General features: G+C 37.0%; 1 protein-coding gene across 1 annotated transcript in view; it reads right to left on the reverse strand.

Annotated features, from left to right (window-relative positions):
* HYDIN (HYDIN axonemal central pair apparatus protein) overlaps nucleotides 1-23,755 on the reverse strand; it is a 404,418-nt gene that overhangs the window by 373,521 nt on the left and 7,142 nt on the right. The window contains exon 2 of the mRNA XM_036274275.1: nucleotides 1,256-1,413. Coding sequence (XP_036130168.1) covers nucleotides 1,256-1,390 — 135 coding nt within the window. The 5' untranslated portion in view covers nucleotides 1,391-1,413. The remainder of the gene's footprint in view (nucleotides 1-1,255; nucleotides 1,414-23,755) is intronic.

A 23,755-nucleotide genomic window follows, 5' to 3' on the forward strand; every position in this document is an offset into this window, starting at 1 on the left:
AGATGCAAAACATTCCATCAAAGGTCTGCTTTAGATGCAAGGAGATAATAATTATTGGCATCAATATAATGCTTCAGAGTATGTGCCAAGATTGTGAAAAATAATCACAGGAATATGATTTAGCTGATTTGTTTTCCCTTGGGTTAAAATCAATGCTTTTCAAATTCCAGACAAAACTATTTTCTGTGATTTAATCCATTTAAATGAAAGAATATTTCTAATATAACTTCCAACTTGGTTTTTTATGTTTTTTCAATAATTGGAACCCAGATTAGAATACTAAAACGTGTAAGAGGTTTCAGTTGTGTTGTGATTTAAATAAAATAACAGTCTTACAAAAAAAAAAAAAAAGTCAGGAGTTTCCTTAAATATGAAACATTAACCACCACAAAAGAGAATAATAATGTAGTTTATAATTTAATTCTCACCAAATCATTATAATTCATTAAAAGTATAAATATTTTTTGACCTGGCCGGTTTGGGTCAGTGGTTAGAGCATCAGCCTGCGGTCCCTAGAGACGGAGTTCAGTTCCTGCTAAGGGCATGTACCTCAGTTGCAGTTTGTCCCCGGCCCTTGTTGGGTCGTGCAGGTGGCAGCCACTCGATGTGTCCCTTTCACGTCAATGTCTCTCTCTCTCTCTCTCTCTCTCTCTCTCTCCCACTCTATCTGAACAGAAAAAATGTCTTCAGGTGAGGATAAAACACACACACACATATAAGTATGTGTGTGTATATGTATATATGAAAATATTTTTAATTGTATGTCAACTGTAACTTAAAATAAAATATACAGATATTTTTATTTTAAAGTAAAGAAAAATTATGTATTTTTCCTCTAATACAGTCATTATTTTAATACTCTATGTTCTACAAACAAAAATAATTCTTGCCAATCAACAGATAATAAATTGTTCAGGTTGAAACCTATAAAATTCTGGTATTTGATTGTTTTTGAACTACACAAATGACAGTTTCATAGGGTTCAACTAAATATTTAGAAAACCTAATAATTTGCTTGCCTAGTCTTACTTCAGCTGATTAGCTTAAGCAATACAAGCCTCTGTTATAATGTATGTAATTTCAAAAACTTCTGAGACTCTAAGAGATGCATAAACTCTGCAACAAGCTACCATGTTAACTAAATTTATATCATCAGTGAGTAATTCTCTTTGATATTCTAATAATGCCAATCAGCAGCTGTCATTCTCCTGAGACTGAATTAAGTATTTTACACTGAGATTCTCTGATACATTACCATTTGGTTTACTTCTTCTTCTGTAACCACCTTTGGACTCAGGGGTGGCAAAACCTTGCTTTGGAATCCTTTAAGCATTCTGACTAACCCCATTTGAACAGCCCCCATGGACTCCTCAAGTCTTCTACTTGTCATTTTTAGTTATTTCCTTTGCTTACCTAAGAGTGAAAAGAAAAGTTTTAGAACAAATACAGTTAATTCCTGAGTACAGGTCACTTTTTTTTTTTTTTAATTTTTAAACTTTTTCAAATACAAGAAGGTTTAAAAATACTGATCTTCAAAAAGACATCAAATGCTTGGAATAAATGCCTTAACCAAAGGAGTCTATTCTATGTTAACTAGTCTAGATTTAGCCTTATCCCAAAGTTTAGAATCCCTGTTAGGCAAACCACGTGATTCTGGATGAAGTCACAGAAGACATGGAAATACAAGCAGTTTTTACATTTTGGCATTTTTATCTTCCCCAGATAAATAAACACTGCTCAATAAATATACTTCATAATTTGCTATGTTATCTGCTATTTTATCTATTTGACCATTGTCTCTCATGACACCCTTCAAACAGAAAATAACATAGGGTTTTAGGTCTTCACAGCTGGGCAGACACTCAAAAAAGGCAGCATGAGATGAGATGGGAAATAGAAACTTTCTTGAAAGGTTGTGAAACTCAGTCATAAATAAGGCATTAAACAGCTACCCGATATCTCCAAATAAAAGAAATACGACATCTCTCTTTTGCATATCCTTCTTTATACTTCTAGCAGAACATCTGCCACTCTGGGGGCCCATTTGTGACTAAGTAGGGATTTCTGTTTTCAGTAATAGCAGGCTGGGTTATTCAACCCTTTACCAAAACATAAACAAACAAAAAACCCTAACTAAAAATGTTTGCTACAATGTCAAATAAAAAATAAATAAAACACCTAAAATCATTAAAAAGTTCACAAGACAGTAAGGCATTACCAGACCGAAATGAAGGGGAAAGAGGTGCATAAAGGAAAACAGATTTGAATGAAAATATAATAAGGAACACTGAAGTAAAGCAGTACCCAATAAAATAAATATAAAATTTTTAAAAGGAAAAAAAATTATAGAGAACAAGTGATTGAAATAGAAGACAGTCAAAGGCAGTCCACCATGCTATAATTGGAGCCCATGAAGAAGAAAAATAAAGTACCGGAATGGAACTAATATTTAAAACTATGATCCAAGAAAACTTTTTAGAAATAAGAGAAAACATACTAAAAAGGAACCAGTAGATACCGCCCCCCCCCCCAAAAAAAGTAAGCAGAATGATCAACTCTGAGTCATATCTTAGCAAAACTATTAGACTTCAAAGAATTTTTAAAACTTCTCATAACTTTCAGGTAAAAAAGTAAAATAACTTACAAGGGCAAGAGAAGGAGATGTTATTGGACTTTGAAAAGGCAACCTGTGAAACAGGGAAACAGAGGAGTAACATTTTCCAAACAAGTGTGAGCCAAAAATTTTATATGCAGCAAAATTCTCCTTATCAAGATTACAGAAAAGGAGTTTGAACATGTAAAAACTCAAGGACTACTGTAAAGATATTCCCTTCCCAAGGGTAGGCTTCATCCAACCAAAAGGTGACTGGAAACTTCAGCAAAAGGACTGACAATGAATGTTTCGTGTATTTAGTTAGAGAGCTGAGATTAAAATGAAGTTGAGGACACAAGGAGAAGAATAGAATTTAAATGTGATATTTTCTGACAAAATAGAAAGAATGCAATTTTAAAATGAAAGGAAAAAAGGGAAAAAATCCAAAAGTAGAATAACATATAAAAACTAAGTTCGAGTCAAATTGTTTAACCAGATAGAATAAAGGAGGATTTATAGAATTATGATAGAAAGCCACTATGATGGATGAAAATGATATTGTTTCCAAGCACTCATGTATTTGTGTCACCCCTCCCTCTTTAGTGTGGCTGTACTTAGGTGTCCTAACAAATACAACACAAGTGATGGATGTCACTTCTGAGATTAGTCATAAACAGACTTGGTTCCATCTTGGGCACTGTCTGGGTCTCTCAAATCACCAGCTGTCACATTGTGAGGACACTCAGAAAGCCTCGAGAAGGCCCATGTGGTGAGGAACCAAGGTTTGCCAGCAATGACGTGAGTAAGCCTGAAAGTGGATCTTCTGAGGCCTGCCAACAATCATGTGAATGAACTTGAAGCCACACTTGCCAGCCCCAGTTGAGACTTAAGATGACTGTGTCCTGGACAGCAGCTTGACTGGAAAGACATGAGAGATGCTGAGTAGGAGGCACCCAGCTAACCCATATCTAGATTCCTGACCCATAGAAACTATGATAAAATAGTCATGGTTTTAAGCTATTAATATTTGGTTAATTTGTTATATAGCAATAGATAACTAATATAGGCCTTATAAAGGGTTTATATAAAAACGAAACTATTGAACATAAAAATAAACCTTCTTAGACTTTCGGTCAAGATGGTGGTGTGGGTAAAGACGGTACTCACCTCCTCCCACAACCACATCAGAATTACAACTAAACTACAGAACAACCATCTCTCGGAACTGCCTGAAATCAAGCTGAATGTAAGTCCTACAACTACAAAATTAAAGAAGCCACATTGAGACTGGTAGGACAGCGGAGTCGCACCACAACCCAACCACCTTTACAAGTGACACACTCAAGGAATGGATTCTGTGGGTACCAGACCCCTCCTGAAGTAAGTCTTGCTCTGTATGGTACGCCCTACACAGCCAATGCTCCAAGGTATTCAGAGGTCAATGGTCAGAGGGCACAGCCAGTCCTTGCAGCTGATCAGCCTGAGTAAATCCCTCCCATTGATGTGCCAACAGCAATCAAGACTCAATTACAACAGAAGAGTGGGCAGTCCACATGAGGGGTATACCTTGAAGGCCCACCTGGGGTAACCAGGGAGGCTGTGCCACTGGAACCTACAGGACACGAACTACAATAGGCCACCCTCAGAAGCCTAGGAGACATAACAACTCTACCTAGTACATAGAAACAAATACAGGGAGGCAGTCAAAATGAGAAGACAAAGAAATATGTCCCAAATGAAAGAACAGAACAAAACTCCAGGAAAAGAACTAAATGAAATAGAGATAAGCAATCTAACAGATGCAGAGTTAAAACCACTGATTATAACCAATGAACTTAGTTAGAATTTCAAGGAACTTAGTGAGAATGTCAAGAAACTTAGTGACAACCTCAAGAGCATAAAAAAGGACCAGTCAGAAATGCAGGATGCACTGAAATGAAGAATAATTTATAGGGAATCAATAGTAGAGTAGTGAAGCTAAGAAATAAATCATCAATTTGGAATATAAGAAAGCAAAAAACACCCAATCAGAACAAATAATTCCAAAAAATAAGGACAATGTATGGAGCCTCTGGGACAACTTCAAGCATGCCAACACTCATACCATGGGGGTGCCAGAAGGAGAAGAGAGAGAACAAGAAATTGAACACCAATTTGAATAATGACAGAAAACTTTCCTAACTTGGTGAAGAAAACAAACAGGAAGCACGGAGAGTCCCAAACAAGATGAACCCAAAAAAGTCCACACCAAGGCACATCATCATCAAAATGCCAAAGGTTAAAGACAAAGATAGAATCTTAAAAGCAGCAAGAGAAAAGCAGTTAGTTACCTACAAGGGAGTTCCCAAAAGGCTGTCAGCTGGTTTCTCAAAAGAAACTTTGCAAGCCAGAAAGGAGTGGCAAGAGATATTCAAAATTGAAGGTAAAATAAAGAGCTTCCCAGACCAAAAAAAGCTAAAGAAATTTATCACCACCAAACCAACACTGCAAGAAATGCTGAAGGAATTGCTGCAAGAAGAAGAAATAGAGAGAGAGGAACACAGGCATAAAATAAAAACGACAACTAGCGAGTACTTATAAACAATAACCTTAAATGTAAATGGCTTACATGCCCTAATCAAAAGACACAGGGTAGTTGATTGAATGAGAAAACACAACCCATATACAGTCGTCCCTCACCACTTCGTACTTCGACTTTCATGACTAGTATTTGAAAAAAAAAAACCGCGATAGAGTGAATGAAGCCCCAAAAGTCAAAAGTCAAAAGTCAAAGCACGAAGTGGCAAGGGAGGACAGTATAAATAAGCAGTTCTCAACCTGTGGGTCATGACCCCTTTGGGGGTCGAATGACCTTTTCACAGGGCTGTCTAAGACCATTGGAAAACACATATTTCCAATGGTTTTAGGAACCGAGACACCGCTCCTCTATCCATCTCCAGGTGGGTCTGCCCACATTTAGATAGGCCCATATATAACATAAGGAACTGTATTAAAGGGTCGTGGCATTAGGAAGGTTGAGAACCACTGGATAAAGAATCCTACTTCACGGAAATTCATTTATCACAGTAGAGTCTGGAACTGATTAACCGCAATAAACGAGGGCCAACTGTATAGGCTATCTATAAGAGACCCACCTCACAACAAAAGACTCACACAGGATGAAAGTGAAAGTATGGCAAAAAATTTTCCAAGCAAATGGAAATGAAAAAAAGTTGGTGTAGAAATATTCATATCTGATAAGATAGACTTCAAAATGAGGGCCATAATAAGAGACAAAGAAGGTCACTACATAATATTAAATGGATCAATCCAACAAGAGGATATAACCCTGGTAAACATATATGCACCAAACACGGGAGCACCAAAATATATTTAAAAACTTCTGGAGGACTTCAAAGGAGAGATCAATAGCAATACAATCATAGTGAGTGACTTTAATACCCCACTGACATCACTTGATAGATAGATCTTCTAGACAAAAATTAACAAAAACACAGTCTTTTAATGACAAATTAGATCAGCTGCACTTAACTGATATTTACAGAACATTTCACCCCAAAGCTGCAGAATATACATGCTTCTCAAGTGCACATGGTACATTCATGAAGATAGACCACATGTTAGGACACAAAATAAGTCTCTACAAATTCAAGAAGACTGAAATCATATCAAGCATCTTCTCAGATCACAATGACATGAAACTAGAAATCAATTGCAACAAGAACATTCAAAGACATTTGAACACATGGAGGCTAAACAGCATGTTATTAAACAATGAATGTGTTACCAAGGAGATCAAGGAAGAAATTAAAAACTTCCTGGAAACCAATGAAAATGAACACACAACAACAAAATCTATGGGATGCAGCAAAAGCAGTCATGAGAGAGAGATTCATAGCACTACAGGCCTACCTCAAGAAACAAGAAAAATTCCTAATTGAATTTTTAACCCTACAACTCAAAGAACTACAAAGTAAACAAAAAAGAAAAACATAGAGCAAGTAGAAGGAAAGAAATAGTGAAGGTCAGAGCAGAAATAAATAACATAGAAAGTTAAAAGAAAAAAATTCAAAAGATCAATGAAATAAAGAGCTGTTTCTTTGAAAAGATAAACAAGATTGATGGACGCTTAGTCAGACTCACCAAGAAACAAAAAGAGAATACCCAAATAAACAAAATCAGAAACAAAACAGGAGAAGTAAAAACTGACACCACAGAAATACAAAGGATCATTAAAACATGCTACAAACAATTATATGCCAACAAATTGGACAATCTAGGCAAAATGAACGAATTTGTAGAAACACACAGTCTCCCAAAACTCAACCGGTAAGAAATAAAAAATCTGAATAGACCAATAACAGCTAAGGAAATTAAAACTGTAATCAAGAAACACCCAGCAAACAAAAGCCCAGGCTCTGACGGCTTCACGGCGGAGTTTTATGAACATTCAAAGAAGATCTGACACTCATTCTCCTCAAACTATTCCAAAAAGTCCAAGAAAAAAGAAGACTTCCAAACTCATTTTATGAGACCAGCACAATTCTAATTCTAAAACCAGATAAAGACACTACAAAGAAAGAAAACTACAGACCAATATCCCTGATGAACACAGATGCCAAAACCCTTAACAAAATATTAGCAAATCAGATCCAGCAATACATCAAAAAATTATTCACCATGACCAAGTGGGATTCATCCCAGGGATGCAAGGCTGGTACAATATCTGCAAATCAATAAATGTGATACTCCACATAAACAAAATGAAAAATAAAAACCACATGATCGCCCTGGCTGGTTTGGCTCAGCGGTTAGAGCATCAGCCTGCGGTCCAGAGAGACCCGGGTTTGGTTCCCGCTAAGGGCACATACCTCGGTTGCAGTTTGTCCCCGGCCCTGGTGGGTCGTGCGGGTGGCAGCCACTCGATGTGTCCCTTTCACGTCGATGTTTCTCTCTCTCTCTCTCTCTCTCTCTCTCTCTCTCCCCTCCTTCCCTCCCTCCCTCCCACTCTATCTGAACAAAAAATGGAAAAATGTCCTCGGGTGAGGATTAAAAAAAACACATGATCATATCAATAGATGGTGGAAAAGCATTCGACAAACTCCAGCACCCATTACTGATAAAAACGCTCAGCAATGTGGGAATACAGGGATCATATCCCCACATAATAAAGGGCATATATGAAAAACCTACAGCCAACATCATACTCATTGGGCAGGAACTACAAGCATGTCCCTTAAGAACAGAAACAAGACAGGGATGCCCACTCTCACCACTCCTATTTAACATAGTACTGGAAGTCTTAGCCACAGCTACTAGACATGAAGAAAACATAAAAGAAATCCAAATTGGAAAGGAGGAAGTGAAACTGTCATTATTTGTAGATGACATGATATTGTACATAGAAAATCCTAAAGATTTCATCAAAAATCGATTCGACTTAATAAATGATTAAATAAATTTGGTGAAGTAGCAGGATACAAAATTAACGTCAAACACCAACAACGAACTCACTGAAAGAGAAACTAAAAAGGCAATCCCATTTACCATTGTGGCAGAAAGATTAAGATACCTAGGAATAAACCAAAGTAAAGGACCTCTTCACAGAAAACAACAGTTCACTTAAAAAATAAATAGAGGAAGATATACAAAAGTGGAAGCACATACCTTGTTCATGGATTGGAAGAATTAACATCATTAAAATGTCCATACAACCGAAAATAATCTATAGATTCAATGCAATCCCCATCAAAATACCAACAACATATTTCACAGAACTAGAACAAATACTTCAAAAGTTCATATGGAACCAAAAAAGACCCTGAATAGCCACAGCAATCTTGATAAAGAAGAACAAAGTAGGTGGGATCACAATACCAGATATCAGATTATACTACAAAGCTACTGTAATCAAAACAGCCTGGTGCTGGCACAAGAACAGGCACATAGATCAATGGAATAGAACAGAGAACCCAGAAATGGACCCAAGACACTATGCTCAATTAATATTCTAAAAAGGTGGCAAGAGCATACAGTGGAGTAAAGATAGCCTCTTTAATAAATGGTGTTGGGAAAATTGGACAGCTACATGCAAAAAAAAAAAAAAAAACCATGAAACTAGACCATCAACGTACACCATACACAAAAATAAACTCAAAATGGATAAAAGACTTAAATGTGACCCGTGAATCCATTAAAATCCTAGAAGAAAATGTAGGCAACAAAATTTCAGATATCATACGCAGCACAATTTTCACTGATACATCACCTAAGGCAACAGAAACAAAGAAATAAATTTAACACGTGGGACTACATCAAACTCAAAAGCTTCTGCACAGCAAAAGATACAATCATCAAAATAGAAAGGCAATGTACTGTATGGGAGAGCATAATAGCCAATGATACATCAGATAAGGGGTTAATTTCCAAAATATATAGAGTGCTCATACAACTCCACAAAAGGAAGACAAAGAACTCAATTAGAAAATAGGCAGAGGAACTAAATAGGCACCTCTCCAAACAGGACATACAAATGGCCAAAAGACATATGAAGAAATGCTCAACCTCACTAATCATCAGAGAGATGCAAATTAAAATAACAATGAAGTATCACCTCACACCTGTCAGAATGGCCACCATCAACAAAACATCAAACAACAAGTGTTGGCAAGGGTGTGGAGAAAAGGGGACTCTAGTACACTGCTGGTGGGAATGCAGACTGGTGCAGCCACTATGGGAACCAATACGGTGTTACCTCAAAATATTAAAAATTGAATTGCCATTTGACCCAGTAATCCCACTCCTAGGAATATACCCTAAGAAGCCTGAAACTCCAATCAGAAAGAATATATGTACCCCCATGTTCATACCATCACTATTTACAATAACTAAGATCTGGAAACAGCCCAAGTGTCTGTCAGGATATGAGTGGATCAAAAAGCTGTGGCACATTTACACAATGGAATACTATGCATCTGTAAGAAAGAAAGGTCTCTTATTCTTTGAGATGACATGGAAGGACCTGGAGAGTATTATCCTAAGCTAAACAAGCCAAGCAGAGAAAGACAAATATTGTATGATCTCACTTATTTGTGGAATATAATGAACCTAACAGTCTAGGGAACAGGGTAGTCCCAGAGACGTGGAAGTAGGGTACAGACTGACAATCGCCAGAAGGGGTGATGGGTGGGGGAGAGATAAATCACAGAACTTATATGCATGGACGCATAACCAATGGACATGGACAACAAAGCTGGGGATGGGGCAGGAAGGGAGGGGGAAAAGGGTGTCAATGGAGGAAAAAAGAGAAACATCAGTAAAAAAAAATAAGTAAAATAAAAATAAAAAAAAGATGGCAGCACGGATTGTAGCCATCTGAAGGCTTGACTAGGGCAGAAAAATTCACTTCCAGCAGGGTTCACTCAGCCAGCAAGTTGGTCCTGGTTGTTGGTACAAGGCCTCAGTTACTCTCCTCAGGGCTGTTTGAATGTCCTCATGGCATAATGACTAGCTACATCTCCAGGGCAATCTGTCCAAGAGACCATGGAAGAAGCTACAATGTCCTTTGTAACACGTAAGTCACACACCATCATGTATGCCACACCTACTGGTTACATAGATCACCCTGTTCTGTGTGGGAGAGGCCACATAGACGTGACTACCAGGAAGTGAGGATTATCGGGAGCCATCATAAAACCAAGTACCACATGCACCATGCTCATTTACTGTGAGGATTAAATTAGATAACATTTGTAAAGTACTTCACAATCCCTGTTCTTACTGTTATTATGAGCAGAAAATTTGATTAAAAAAAATTGAAAAGATAAGTTCCATTCGATTAAAGCTTGCTTTCTGGAGGTAAGAACATATGAAACTGTTCATGCATCTTCAACTTGGGCTTCTGCTACAGTGAGGACAGGGGCGATTATACTCTGGGATGTTGGTAAATATTTCCTTACCTCAAAACACCATTTTAGCAGGAAAAATATCATGGGAAAATGCTCAGGTAAATACAACATGCCTGTTGTCAGTGAGTTCTCCAGGTACTCGGTGTGAAAGGATTAATTTTTATTTTTTAATCCTGCTTTATCTTCTGATTTTCTACTGTCTCTAAAGCTGTCATGTTCCTTGGTTTTCCATTTGTTTGATCCCTTTTCAATGGGTTACTTCAAATTTCCTAGGTTTCCTCTGCTCTCTTCCCCTTATACTTCCTGAAAATAATCTGTCCCTGCAGGATGTGTGACTTAGTACATTTGAGGTAGATAAAAGACATACAAGTTTCAGAAAGAATCCTCTTGTTTGATCCATGTTGAAGAAAAGGAAAATGAAGATGAATTTTGTTCTGGCCACCAAGTTCAATTGAGGGAGCATGCATCCCCTCACCAACAAGCAATTCTCAGGACATTAGCTGGGTGTCCTGCAATTCAATTCAATCTTGACAATATCTACATGGACAGAGCATCAGATTCCATAGGTTAAGAATTCAGTCCTACAAGACTTCCCCCCTTCAGATGCCAGCTGAAATCCCAGTTTTCACCTGTACTTCTGGCCAACCAGCTATAAATCAGAGGTTCCCAAGACCACCTCCTCAGGTTCAATTAATTCAGGACAGTGGCTCCCAGAACTCAGAGAAACATTTTACTTACTGGATTACCAGTTTATAAAAGGATATGACTCAGGAACGGCCAGATGGGAGATGCATAAGGCAAGGTATGTGGGAAGGAGCTCAGAGGGTCACGCCCTTTGCAGGGACAGCACTGTCACTGCAGATCTCACCATGTTCATCAACCCTGTCCTTCTGTCCTCATGGAGGCTCTGTTACATAGGCATGATTGACTAAATCACTGGCCATTAGCAAGTGATTCAACCTCCAGGGTCTAATCTCCCCACACTGAAAGTTCCAACCCTCTAGTCACAGGGTTGATTCTCCTGGCAACCACACCCCATCCTTAGATGAGTTAAAAAAGTCACCTCATTAACATAAAACAAACTTTTATCACTCTTAGCACTTTGGGTTTTTGGAGCTATGTGCCAGAAAGTAGATGAAGACCAAATACAGATTTCTTATTATAAATCACAATATCATAAGATATACAGTGAAAACAGATTTTTCCTAGGCCTCAAATTTAAAAACAAACAAACAAACAAAAAACCTGTTTCTCCAAAGGAAAATGTCAGGTGTTGAAGGCTTGTTCAAACTGTAAAAGCTTCTAGGCAAGACACAGGCAGGAGAAAAGTCAAAACAGTCAACCACAGGGCCATATCGGAAGAAGGCAATGACAGGAACAGATAGAGCCATAGCTGCAAAAAGGGCTTATTATTACTGGTGAGCCCCAATTTATATCATTTTCATGACTTACAACAAAAATCTGCAAGTGTTATAGCTCTAAAATAGATTACTTTCTAATGTATGAATTCAATTATGTTATCTTTTGATTTAATAAATAATAGAGTACAGTAGCCCCCGCATCCAAAGGCTATGCATTCCAAGACCCCCAGTCTGAAACTGCAAACAGTACCAAACCCTCCACATACTATGTTTTGTCTTATGCATACATACATACATTTGTCACTTAAAGGAGGCACTTTATGGCTTCTCTTTGGCATATCTGAATTGTCAGTATCATTACTAATGCACTGTGGAGCCATTATTAAGTCAAATAAAGGTTACCTGAACACAGTGCTATGATACCACTACAGTGGATATGATAATCCAGACGGCCACTAAGTGACCAATAAGCAGGGAACACATACAGTGAGGAGACACTGGACAAAGGGATGATTCACATCCTGATGGGACATAGAGAGACTTCATCTCAAAATAATACACAATTTAAAATTTATGAATTGTTTAATTCTAGAATTTTCAATTTAATATTTAGACACAAACTGTGGAGAATGAAACCATGAATAAGGGAGAACTACTATATCTACTATATGCCAAGCACTGTATTAGTTAATTATAAGTAAAATCATATTGTTTTTGAGGAGTGAAGATGAACCTTAGTGATATGGCTAGTAGCACATGAAAATAAGCACCCAGAAATCTAACTGGAATTTGGCTGCATATCCGACCACATTCAGGTTTGGTTCAATGAGGTGGATAAAAAATAAGTGATACTGTCTTTTAAAATATTTTATTATGAAACATTATATGCATACAACAAAGTGTCTCCAAAATGTTCAGCTCAATGAATTATTACAAAGTGAACATCTGTGCAATGATCTCCCAGTGAAAGAAACAGAACACCGCCAGCACCCCAGAAGGACTGGCACACCCCCTCTCAATTACTAAGCCCTCTCTCCCCACTAAAGGTAACCACTATCCTCACTTTTGCAGAAATCACTTCTTTAATTTTCTTTTATAACCTAAGCATGCATCCCTAAATACTATAGTTTTTCCTGGTTTTTAATATTCAAAACAATGGAATCAGACAGTATGTAACCATTTGTATCTGGCTTCTTTTGCTCTGCTTTGTGTATCTATTTTGTTGCATATAGCTGTAGTTTGTTCATTTTCATGTAAGTATAATAGTTGACTCTTTGAATATACTAACTAATATTTAGCAATCCATTATACTATTGGTTAACATTCGGATTGTTTCCAATTTAAGGCTATCATGAATAATGCAGCTGTGAACATTCTTCTGAATGTCTCTGTGCCCAAGGACAAGCAGAATATATATCTAAAAATTGAATTGCTGGATCATAGGGCAGGTTTATTTTAAACAACGGTAGGTAATACTGAACAGTTTTCCAAAGTCATTGTACCTATTTATACTCCCACTAGCAGTGTATGAGAGACCTGGTTGCCCCAACTTTGTTAACACTTACTATTAGCAACCTAAATTTTAGCTATCTGGTGAGTGTGTCATGATAGTTAATTGTGGTATTAACTTGTATTTCCCTGCTTACAAATGAGATTGAGTATCTTTTCATATGTTTATTGACCATTTGGATGTCCCTTTTGTGAAATGCCTGGTGATGTGTTCAAGTGTCTTGACTTTTTTAAATTGGGACATCTTTTTCTTATTGAATAGTGAAAAAGTCCTTCAACTATTCTGGATACAAAACCTTTGTCAGTTCTTGAAAATGTCTTTGCTCACTCTATGGCTTAGTTTTTCATTTCGAATGGCTTCATTGGCTGACTTCCAGCTCATCCCTACTCCTTCCATGCAGCCCTTTGAGATCCAAACCCAAAGAGAAGGGTTTCACCAACAGGCAGGCCTAGTCACCAATCCTGTTACCTTAGCCCATGAAGACTGTCCAGCCTCTTGGTCTCTCAGATTCTTCCTTGGAATGTGCATGTGCTCTCAGGGGTTCTAAATTTGAGGTTCACTTCCCTGGGTCCCTGTTCCCCCTAGACCTGGCCTGATTATTCTTCACCATTTTGTTAACCTTCTAGAGCCTTGAAGCAGGCTTTTGTTTATAATCGGTCCAGTTTTCTAGTTGTCCTCAGCAGGAGAGTCCACCAAACTCAGAAGCAGAAATTTTCATTTACTGAGAGTAGATGGTATAAAGGGGAGAAATCCTAATCTATGTCTAAAGAATTTTCTAATAGGAACTTCTTTTTTAAGTTGAAGATAAAATCCAAAAATGAAACACAATACAATAGTGCTCAGAACTAGTAGAAGTCTATTTATGGTACTGCTCAGATGTCTGAAATTAACCTGGATAATCTGTTCTTGCCACCAAACCCAAGATTTATAGAGCTGATGTCTTGACATCTTGATTGTCAAGGTACCAAGTTGAGATACAACTACTTATAATTATACACTTATAAAACTGTTAGTGAGAGGAAACTTAGTGCATTAACATTGAACTGCTGCTACTTGCAGAACTTTAATGGCCACAAGTAAACATTTAAAATTTGTCTACCAAGCATCCAAGGGCATATTTTCCAGCTACTTCTCACTTGAAGAACAAAAAAACAAACAAACAAACAAAGGCAATAAATTTTTTTGAAAAGTTATGTTAACATTGAGACTCTCTGAGCTTTAGCTAAATCTTCTTTCAGAAAAAGTATTGATCCATGTAGGGATCTAGATTATGAGACTCACTATTTCAGACACCCTCAGGTGACATGGTCAAATGCATAGTTTTTGTCTCCTTCCAAGTCCGTTAGCTTATATTCTGTCCCCTTCTTTCTAGGCTCTCAGGCTGTCCTGTTTTCCCTGATCAAACTACAAGGTTATTTAGAAGTAAAATCTCTGGAACTCTCTCCTTTCACCCCAACTTGTTTAACAGGCTAACATAGATAGACTCACCTTACAAGTCTCAGGTGAAATGTCACTGCCTCTAGAAAGTCTTTCCCGGCCTCCCTAAAGTACCCTTGTTATATGCCAGTTCCATGAAATTGGAGACTTTGACCATTGTAATCGTTACTGGTATATATGCCTTACATAGTGCCTGGCATGGAGTCAATAAACATTTGCTGAATAACTGGATGGGCAACTAAATCACTGAATCATTTATTATACATTCCTTCTCAAAAATATCTTCTTCTTTTCTTTTTAAAAAAAAGGAATCATTTGTCAGATATTTATTGGTTTTTACTACCCTCTACCCATTTACTCTTCTTCTGGAATCAACATCATTCTTCCTTAGAAAAACACCACACTCCTTACTCCAAACCAGCAGTGGCTTACCCCAATATCACATCTCCCTGGCCATAGTGATTGGTTCAGGACAGGGCAAATGACCCAAGGCAAACCAATCAGAGCTGATGAGGCTTAATTACAACTTTATTGGAACTGCTGAAAAAGAAGCATGTTTTCTTCCTTTTGAGGTTGCTGAGAAATAGGATATGAGCTGCTGGCAGCCTTCTTGCCTCTATGAGGGGAGAGGCTATCTAAGAATAAAGCCACATAAATGAAAAGCAGTGCCAAGAAACTGAGTTCTGATGACATCATTTCAATCCCTCAATCCAGCCAAGAACTTTTGAGTTATCTGAGCCAATTAATGTTCCACAACACAAGTGTCATCTGAACTATATGCTGTGGCCAGTCCCTTGACAAAGTGAATTCCTTAAAAATAATTGCAATCCATCTATTATCTGTAGTGTATTACCATAGCATTAATAACTGGAGGGTCAGTCAGACCATTACTTGCAAAAGCAGTTTTTGATGGTCTTGTTCATTTTGTCAAATAAGCTAATTTAAATGTGGCAGCTATTTTAAATCCATATTTGCCCTACTAAAATATAATAACTTTTCATTTATATGTCATTGGATTTGTCACCACCAGAGTCTAAAGACTGGTAGGCTTGCAGTAACACACAGTGAGAATGCCTTTGGAGTCTACAGCTATTACACATGATGAATGTTCATTTGGAGAATTTGCTTCAATTCATACACACACACACACACACACACACACACACACACATCACTCAAGGTAATCTAGTTTATAAGCTTCTTATACATGTTAGGCAATTTCATATTTCATTGCAGCACATTCGTAAGCAAATGCATATTTATCTATAAATTTGCTGCAATGAAAAAGAGATAATAAAATTACCATTCACTGATAACTAAAATTCCTTATTTTGGATTCAACCATCAAATCAATGAGGGCTTATGCATATTTTAATATCAACAACAGATGTAATGGTCCTCTCCTGCTGGTTTAGCAAAAATTAAAATATAAAAAAATTTTTTTTAAGCTGCAGCCTACCATTACTTAGTGACTCCTTTGTGGAAGAAATCCAAGCAAAGAAAAATTTGGGTTGTATTGATATCTTTTCCTAACACAATCCCTAATTCAATTGAGCTTTTCTCCAGTATGCTATATCAGTTCTTCTAATCTATGGAATTTTCTAACATGAGAATATATTTTCTTGTATGCCTATAACATGAGAATATATTTTCTTGTATGCCTATAATGGCTAAATGAGTTTAGTTTTCTTAAACCTATTTATCTCACTTGAATTCAAGAACACATACTCAATTAGAAATTATACACACACACACACACACACACACACACACACACATTTAATCCTCATCCGAGGACATTTTTGCATTTATCTTCAGATAGAGCGGGAGGGAGAGAGGAAGGAAGAGAAACACAGATGTGAGAAACACACCAAGTGGTTGCCACCCACACGACCCCAACCAGGGTCAGGGACAAACTGCAACCAAGGTACATGCCCTTAGCAGGAACCAAACCTGGGACTCTCTGGTCTGTGGGCCGATGCTCTAACCACTGAGTAAAACTGGCCAGGGCTCAATTAGGAATACTCTTAAACAGCTTTTAACCTTTTTAACAAGCTTCTCTTGTAAAGAAGTTCTTTTGGCTGCCCAATATAATTTCCCCTTCCCATTCTCCTTCTTACTATAAAAACCCAGTGCCCTGTCCAGAAGGAGTAGGCAGATCTGGCCAATCATAATATTCTATTCTCCTACGCTCTAATTGATCTTATGACCCTAATAATGCCCATTAGAATTCTTTCCTTGAATGATAGCTAGACTTTTTCTTTGGACTTCTGGGTGGAAATGAATTTAAAGCTATTAACAGCCATTTTCTTCAGCACATGGAGAAGGTTTTCTACAGAACAAAGCCAAGGAGATAAAAGCAAAAGTGTGAGCAGGATGGATGGATGACAGGAGGGAAGAAAGATGAACATAAGTGAATCAGAGTGGTAATGAAAGCAGTTCTAAACTTTAAGGCCCTATTATCTGTGGCTCATCTTTTGATCCTATGAGCCATCCTAGTATCCTAATTAAATGGACTAATAAATTCCCTATTTTGATTAAGCTGTATTGAAGTTTGAAGTAAGTTTCTGTCACTTGAAATCAAGAACTTATGATAATTGTTATACTTTATATCATAATTGCTATAATTTGATAATTATATTTTTAGAAATTATACATTTACCTAAAATGTACTCCTGGAGTTTACCAGGAAAATCTGAAATAACTACTATGCAATGGCATGAGCTGCTATTCCCAAAGAAAATTGAAAATACTTTATTTCTATTAGAATAGGAGAGAATAAGCTTTATAATATATAGACCAATTGATTTGTACCATCAAATGTAACATTAAAGATTCCTAGAAATCTGGAAATCATTAAAACTTATTGGATATTTAGATTAGGTAACCCAGGACAGGTAATTCTATATACAAATTATTCTGCTCTTAGCAAGCCCACATGTGAATATAACTAGCATATAGCAAGGTCTTTGCAGAAGCTCACATGGATCCAAAAATTCTGGATCATCCATAATGTGTGAATCCAGCAGAGATAGCTGGAAATATTTCATTTTCAGATTTTGAAGATGAAAGACTATAGAAGGTTATAGAGAAAATCCTTTACAGAAAACTGACTATTTTAACATGTATTTTTCCAAGTATTAACAACTTAAGAGTTATCTGCAAACATTATTTAAAAGTGATCTTGTTTGTTAAGCAAATCCTTGTGACAAAAATAATGCCCGGGAATCCAGTTTCCTTTCACAGAAAAAGTTTGGAATCCTTTTAATAAAGCCATCCAACACATAAAAGCAAACTTGAATTTACTCATTGACCCATGACTCCAACTGATATCAGTAAAGAAAGGGACTAGTGCTTTCATCAGTCTCCACCAGCCATTAGGGATGTGACAATTCCCAAAGCAAGTGAATAGCAAGCTAGCTTGGCCCTGCTCAACTGAGTGCTCTCAACACTGATCACTGTCTCGTACATTCTCACTAACAGCTTGTTAAATGCTGCATGTCTACTTTTTATTAAAATGGCAAATGCATTCTTGTAATTCATATTGAATGCCTGTCATAACAGAATTCAGTAATGAAAACCAATCACAGAGACTGGTTATGTACTATTTACCATTATACTTGAGTTATCTGACATATAATAGGGCCCTTTTACTTCTTTCAGTTATCACACTGGTAAATGTTGACGATAAAGTTCTTAGTGCATTGCTTTCACAGGGCTTGGCCAGATTGATGCCCACTAAAAGTATGAAAAATCTGTTCCACCCTATATTTCTAATAAGGACAACAATAACATTTTTTTCTAAAATTAAAGAGGACTTCCATTTCCAGTAATGGCAGGCAACAGTTGGACCAATGATTCATGAGAACACAACTAAAAGCTATAGGTGAAAATCTGTTTCAATTTAAAAATTTTTAATCTCCTTAAAAGTATTAAAAAGCTGTCAAGATAATAAGCAATAACTAGACCAAATCTAAAAGAAATCAAATGCCAGAGAAGTAAGCAAAACACTAGAAATCCATAACCACTTCTATCCTTAAAGCATTTGCTAATCCAAAAATACTCTGGGCTTTGGTTTTGGTGGATTTATGGGCAATGAGATAGCAGTCAATGGTTAGAGTCTGCACAAAATGGGAAATACAATGAGACCTGTCTCCCTTTCGGTGGGGACACAAAATGAAAATTGGCCCCTGTAGACCATCCCCAGAAAGCCACAGTAAAACTTGTTATGGTGCTAAGCACTGAAAAAGAATAAAAAGAAAAAGAAAGGGGAAAATACCCCAAAGTTGGGGTCACTTCTGACTGAAATTTGCAGCCCAGGTTCACACTACTTAAATTGTCTAGAGAACTTCATGCTATGAGTTAGGGTAGTCCCAGACCAACAGATCCTGAGTTGCCTGGCTGAAGCAAATATAAATCTCCTACAGAGGAAAGCATCATCATACCAGACACACAAGAAAACAAGACACCATGAACAAAATTAATAGGAACTAAAAACAGCAGAAAGACCATCAAAGGCTTCATAATAGGTAACTTATTAGATACAGACTATAAAACCACTATGTTTACTATGTTTAAAGTACTAACAGACAAGCTTGAAGATATCTTTAGGGCACAGGAATCTACAAAATAAAGGTACAAATTTTCAAATATTTCTATAGATGATTGGATAAAGATGTGGTACATATATACAATGGAATACTTACTACTCAGCCACATGAAAAGATGAAATACTGCCACTTGTGACAACATGGATGGATCTTGAGAATATCATGCTAAGCAAAATAAGTCAGACGGAAAAAGTCAAGAGTCATATGATTTCACTCATATGTAGGATATAAAACTGAAAGCAACAAATGAACAAACAAGAAAAACAAAACCTCATAGATACAGACAACAATATAGTGTTTACCAGAGGGAAGAGGGGTGGGGCAAAGGGGGTCAAGTATAAAGTGACAGAAGATTTAACTCTGGGTGATGCATACAAAGATGATGGATCATAGAATTGTACACTTGAAACCTATGTAATTTTATTAATCAATGTCACCCCAATAAATTTAATTTAAAGAAGATATAGCAGTTCTGTAAAACAACTAAAGTCTTCAAAAACTTCCATGTCCTGAAAAAAAAAAATGTCAAGGGAACTGTTCTACACTTAAAGGAGACTAAAAATCTTAACAATGCAGCATGTGATCCTTGACCAGATCCTGGATTTATTTATTTTTTCTTTATTGATTTTAGAGAGAGAGGAAGGGAGAGGGAGAGAGAGACAGAAACATTGATGAGAGAGAACATCGATTGGCCGCCTCTTGCATGCCCCTCACTAGGGATCAGTCCCATAACCTGGGCATGTGCCCTGACCAGGAATTGAACTGGCGACCTCTTTGTGCATGGGTCGACACTCAACCACTGAGCAACACCAGCCAGGCTAGATCTGGATTTAATTTAAACATTTAAAACTCACTGTAAGGGCCCCGGCCATCGTTGCTCAATGGTTAGAGCATCAGCCCACATACAGAAGAGTCATGGGTTTGATTTCCAGTCAAGGGCATGTACCTGGGTTGCAGGTTCTATCCTCCACCCCTGTTGGGGTGCATGTGGGAGACAACTGATCAATGTGTCTCTCTCAAATTGGTATTTCTTTCTTTCTCTCTCACTCTCTCCCTCCCTCCCTCCCTTCCACTCTAAAAATCAATAGAAAAATATCCTTGGGTGAGGATTGATTTTTTAAAAATCACTATAAGGGATATTATTGAAAAATTGAGGAAATATGACTATAAAGTATACATTAAATCATACTGTATCAATTTTGTTTATCTACTATGATAACATTATTACAGTTATGTGAAAAAATGTTCTTATTCTTATGAAATACCTGCTAATGTATGTAAAGGAGCAATGTCATAATATCTCCCTTCTTTATTTTTTTTTTAATCTTTACCTGAGGATAATTTTTCCATTTATCTTCAGATAGAGTGGGAGGGAGGGGGAGAAAGGGAAGGTGGGAGAGAGAGAGAAAAAAAAAAATCAATGTGAGAGTGACACATCAACTGGTTGCCTTCCACATGACCCCAATGAGGGCCAGGGACAAACTGCAACCCAGGTACATGCCCTTGACTGGAATCAAACCTTTGACTCTTTGGTCCGCAGGCCAACGCTCTAACTGCTGAGCCAAACCGACCAGGGAGACATCTCCCTTCTTTAAGTCATAAGCTTACTTTCAAATGGTTCAAGAAAAAATAGAGAGGAAATAAAGCTAATATGTGGTATAATATTAACAATGGATGACTCGAAGTAAAGGGTATTTAGGTACTATTATTTCAACTTTTCTTCAGGTTTGAAAAAATTTTTAAACAAAATATTTTAGGGGGAAGCTGTATAGAAGACTTTTAAAACATCTAAATAGAACATATAGCAATGAAAGAAATTTATTGCATAAGTAAAAAGCATATTTTAAACAGCTAAAGAGAATATGACTAAACTAGAAAATAAATTAGAAGAATTATTCAGGTCAGTACATGGAGTGACAAAAGACATAGAAAACACACAAGTGAAGTTAAGAGACATGGAGACAGAGATCTGACATAGTTGGGGCCTTGATTGTGAGAAGAAAGATGAGTCAGAGGCAATATCTAAAAAATAATAGCTGAGAATTTTACCACTGTTAAAAAAGACCACACACATACGCATTCAAGCCCAATATATCCTAAGCTAGATAGATGGGGAAAGGGGAGGGATCCATTCCTAGATTCATCCTAGAAAGGGTGAAGAAAACCAAAAATAAAGAGAAAAAAAATCATTAAAAGGGGGTGAGGGGAAGCAGATTATCTTAAAATGAGCCATGGTTAAATTGAGAGCTCATTTCTCAATGTAATGGAAATTAGAAGATGGCAGAATGATGCACTCAAATGTGCTGGAAGAAAAAAACTGCCATCTTTTAATTCTATAACCAGCAAAAATATCTTGTAAGTGTAAGGGCAAATTAAAGACAATTTTAGACAAATATGGGAAGATTCACCCTAAAAGACCTCTTTCGTGCTAGTCAGTTAGCACTGTGAATTTAACCTACACTGAAATTTAAGATTCTGCTCTCTACTATTCTGCTATTCTCTCAAACAAGCTATCCAATAAGTCACAAGAAAAATGTACAACTATTGCTGAAAAATGGTTTTTAAATGGTTAGTACACAAATTTACTCCATTTGGAGCAACTTGGGTGATGCTCCAAGTTGTTATTCATACAAGTTCATGAATCCATGTACATCCATTTTGATGTACCACTTTCCAAATTGAAGAACCCAAATAATTTGAACTCAGCAGAGATCTCATTTGTCCCTGACTCATAATAATATAAGTCTACACTATGGTTCTGTATTAATTACAAATATAAATGCCATTACCCGTACATAAGTTTCATTTCTGAACAAAACAAAACAAAACAAAAATCTGTAAGTAGTGATCTCAAACTGATTAAATTTAGGGTCTCATTTGTAAAGGTCAATGTCCTTTGCTGAAAATCTACTTCTTATGCAGATGAGAAATTCAACCTGCCCTATGGCACTGGGCATAATTAGCCAGCTGCACCCTCATAATAAGGTGCAGATGGTTAATTACACCAGCAAATAACTGCTTACTTGTGGGCACAAAGGCCTGTACCTAAAAATCATTGAAAGTGTACTTGGGCCTATTTATGCTCATGCAAACAAAACCCTTATTTCCAAAGTTTCAGCTGTGAACAGACCACCACAGGCTCCAATTCCGCTGCTCTGGGGGAGACCCATTAACACTGCTGGGGTCTGGTTCAAGGGAGACACCACTGGCCACAAAGCCATATATCAGCTGTTGAACTATTTCATGGGGTGCTGATCCTTGTTGAAAAATGTCCTAAACTTAATTTGTTGCAACAGGGATTGTAAATAAGGTAAGAATTTGGTTTCTTTCGAGCCCAAAGTAAATTTTATATTTTTTAGATAAAAACTCTGAAAGAACTTTGACAAGCAAAAATGTCAACATTAGTTGTCTTAAGAATGAAGAGAGAGAGAAGGGATAAGGACTTCCTATAAGCCATGTTGCAAAGTCCTCCGCCAGCTGCAAAGCTCTCCGCTTGCAGGGGTCAAGATGACAGGGATGGGGGACAGAATACTAATCTACTTAAATCTGCACGGAACCTTTCTTCTGAAGAACCCACAGGGTCTGCCCGTCTATTCAGCTAAATTGCATGTTAGGGAAGAGAAAACGCGGCTTGCCATGGTTTTAATTGCTAAGAACACACTATCTTTTCAGGAACCATCTGTTTAATTGTAACTACAAACATCGATGTAAAAACACAAATGATTAACAAGTACACAACTTCTCTACCACTAATAGTTTTAATATAAAGAGCCATCTTGTGAAAGAATATGTTGCCTTTTCCTTCTCTGCAATATTCCATGATTTAGCAACTGACAGCCTACCATTTATTACAGAATCTCACTCTGGTAGACTAAAGTTATTAATTAGTATTTTTAGATTATATCCCTCTGTTATTCCTTTTTATTACACTTTAATTCCCTCTGAGAGTGACAGGAATTATGTCAGAAATGAAATACGTAAGGCCTATTTTTCTCCTCTTCCTGCTAAAATCTTTGGGATTTCATATAATATACATCACCTATAATTAATTACCAGGGACATTCCAAAGCATTGCAAGACTAATTCTTTTGGCTCTCATAAACACAAATTTCTGCCTTCCTGGTTTTGAAATATGCTTACCACACTGTTATTATTTTAAAAGCCACAAGTACTGCTAATTGTTTTCAGGCATGAATAAAAATAGCTTAACCTTGAAATTTATTTTAATTAGGGATTTTTCAAAGCCATTCCTGCAAACTTAGGTGGACTGTTTTTTAATAAAAATAAGTATCAACAACATAGTTGCACAGAACATAGAATTAGGCAAAGTTATTGGG

The sequence above is a fragment of the Molossus molossus genome, unplaced genomic scaffold, assembly GCF_014108415.1.
Source record: "Molossus molossus isolate mMolMol1 unplaced genomic scaffold, mMolMol1.p scaffold_m16_p_21, whole genome shotgun sequence".
NCBI classification, from domain to species: Eukaryota; Metazoa; Chordata; class Mammalia; order Chiroptera; family Molossidae; genus Molossus; species Molossus molossus.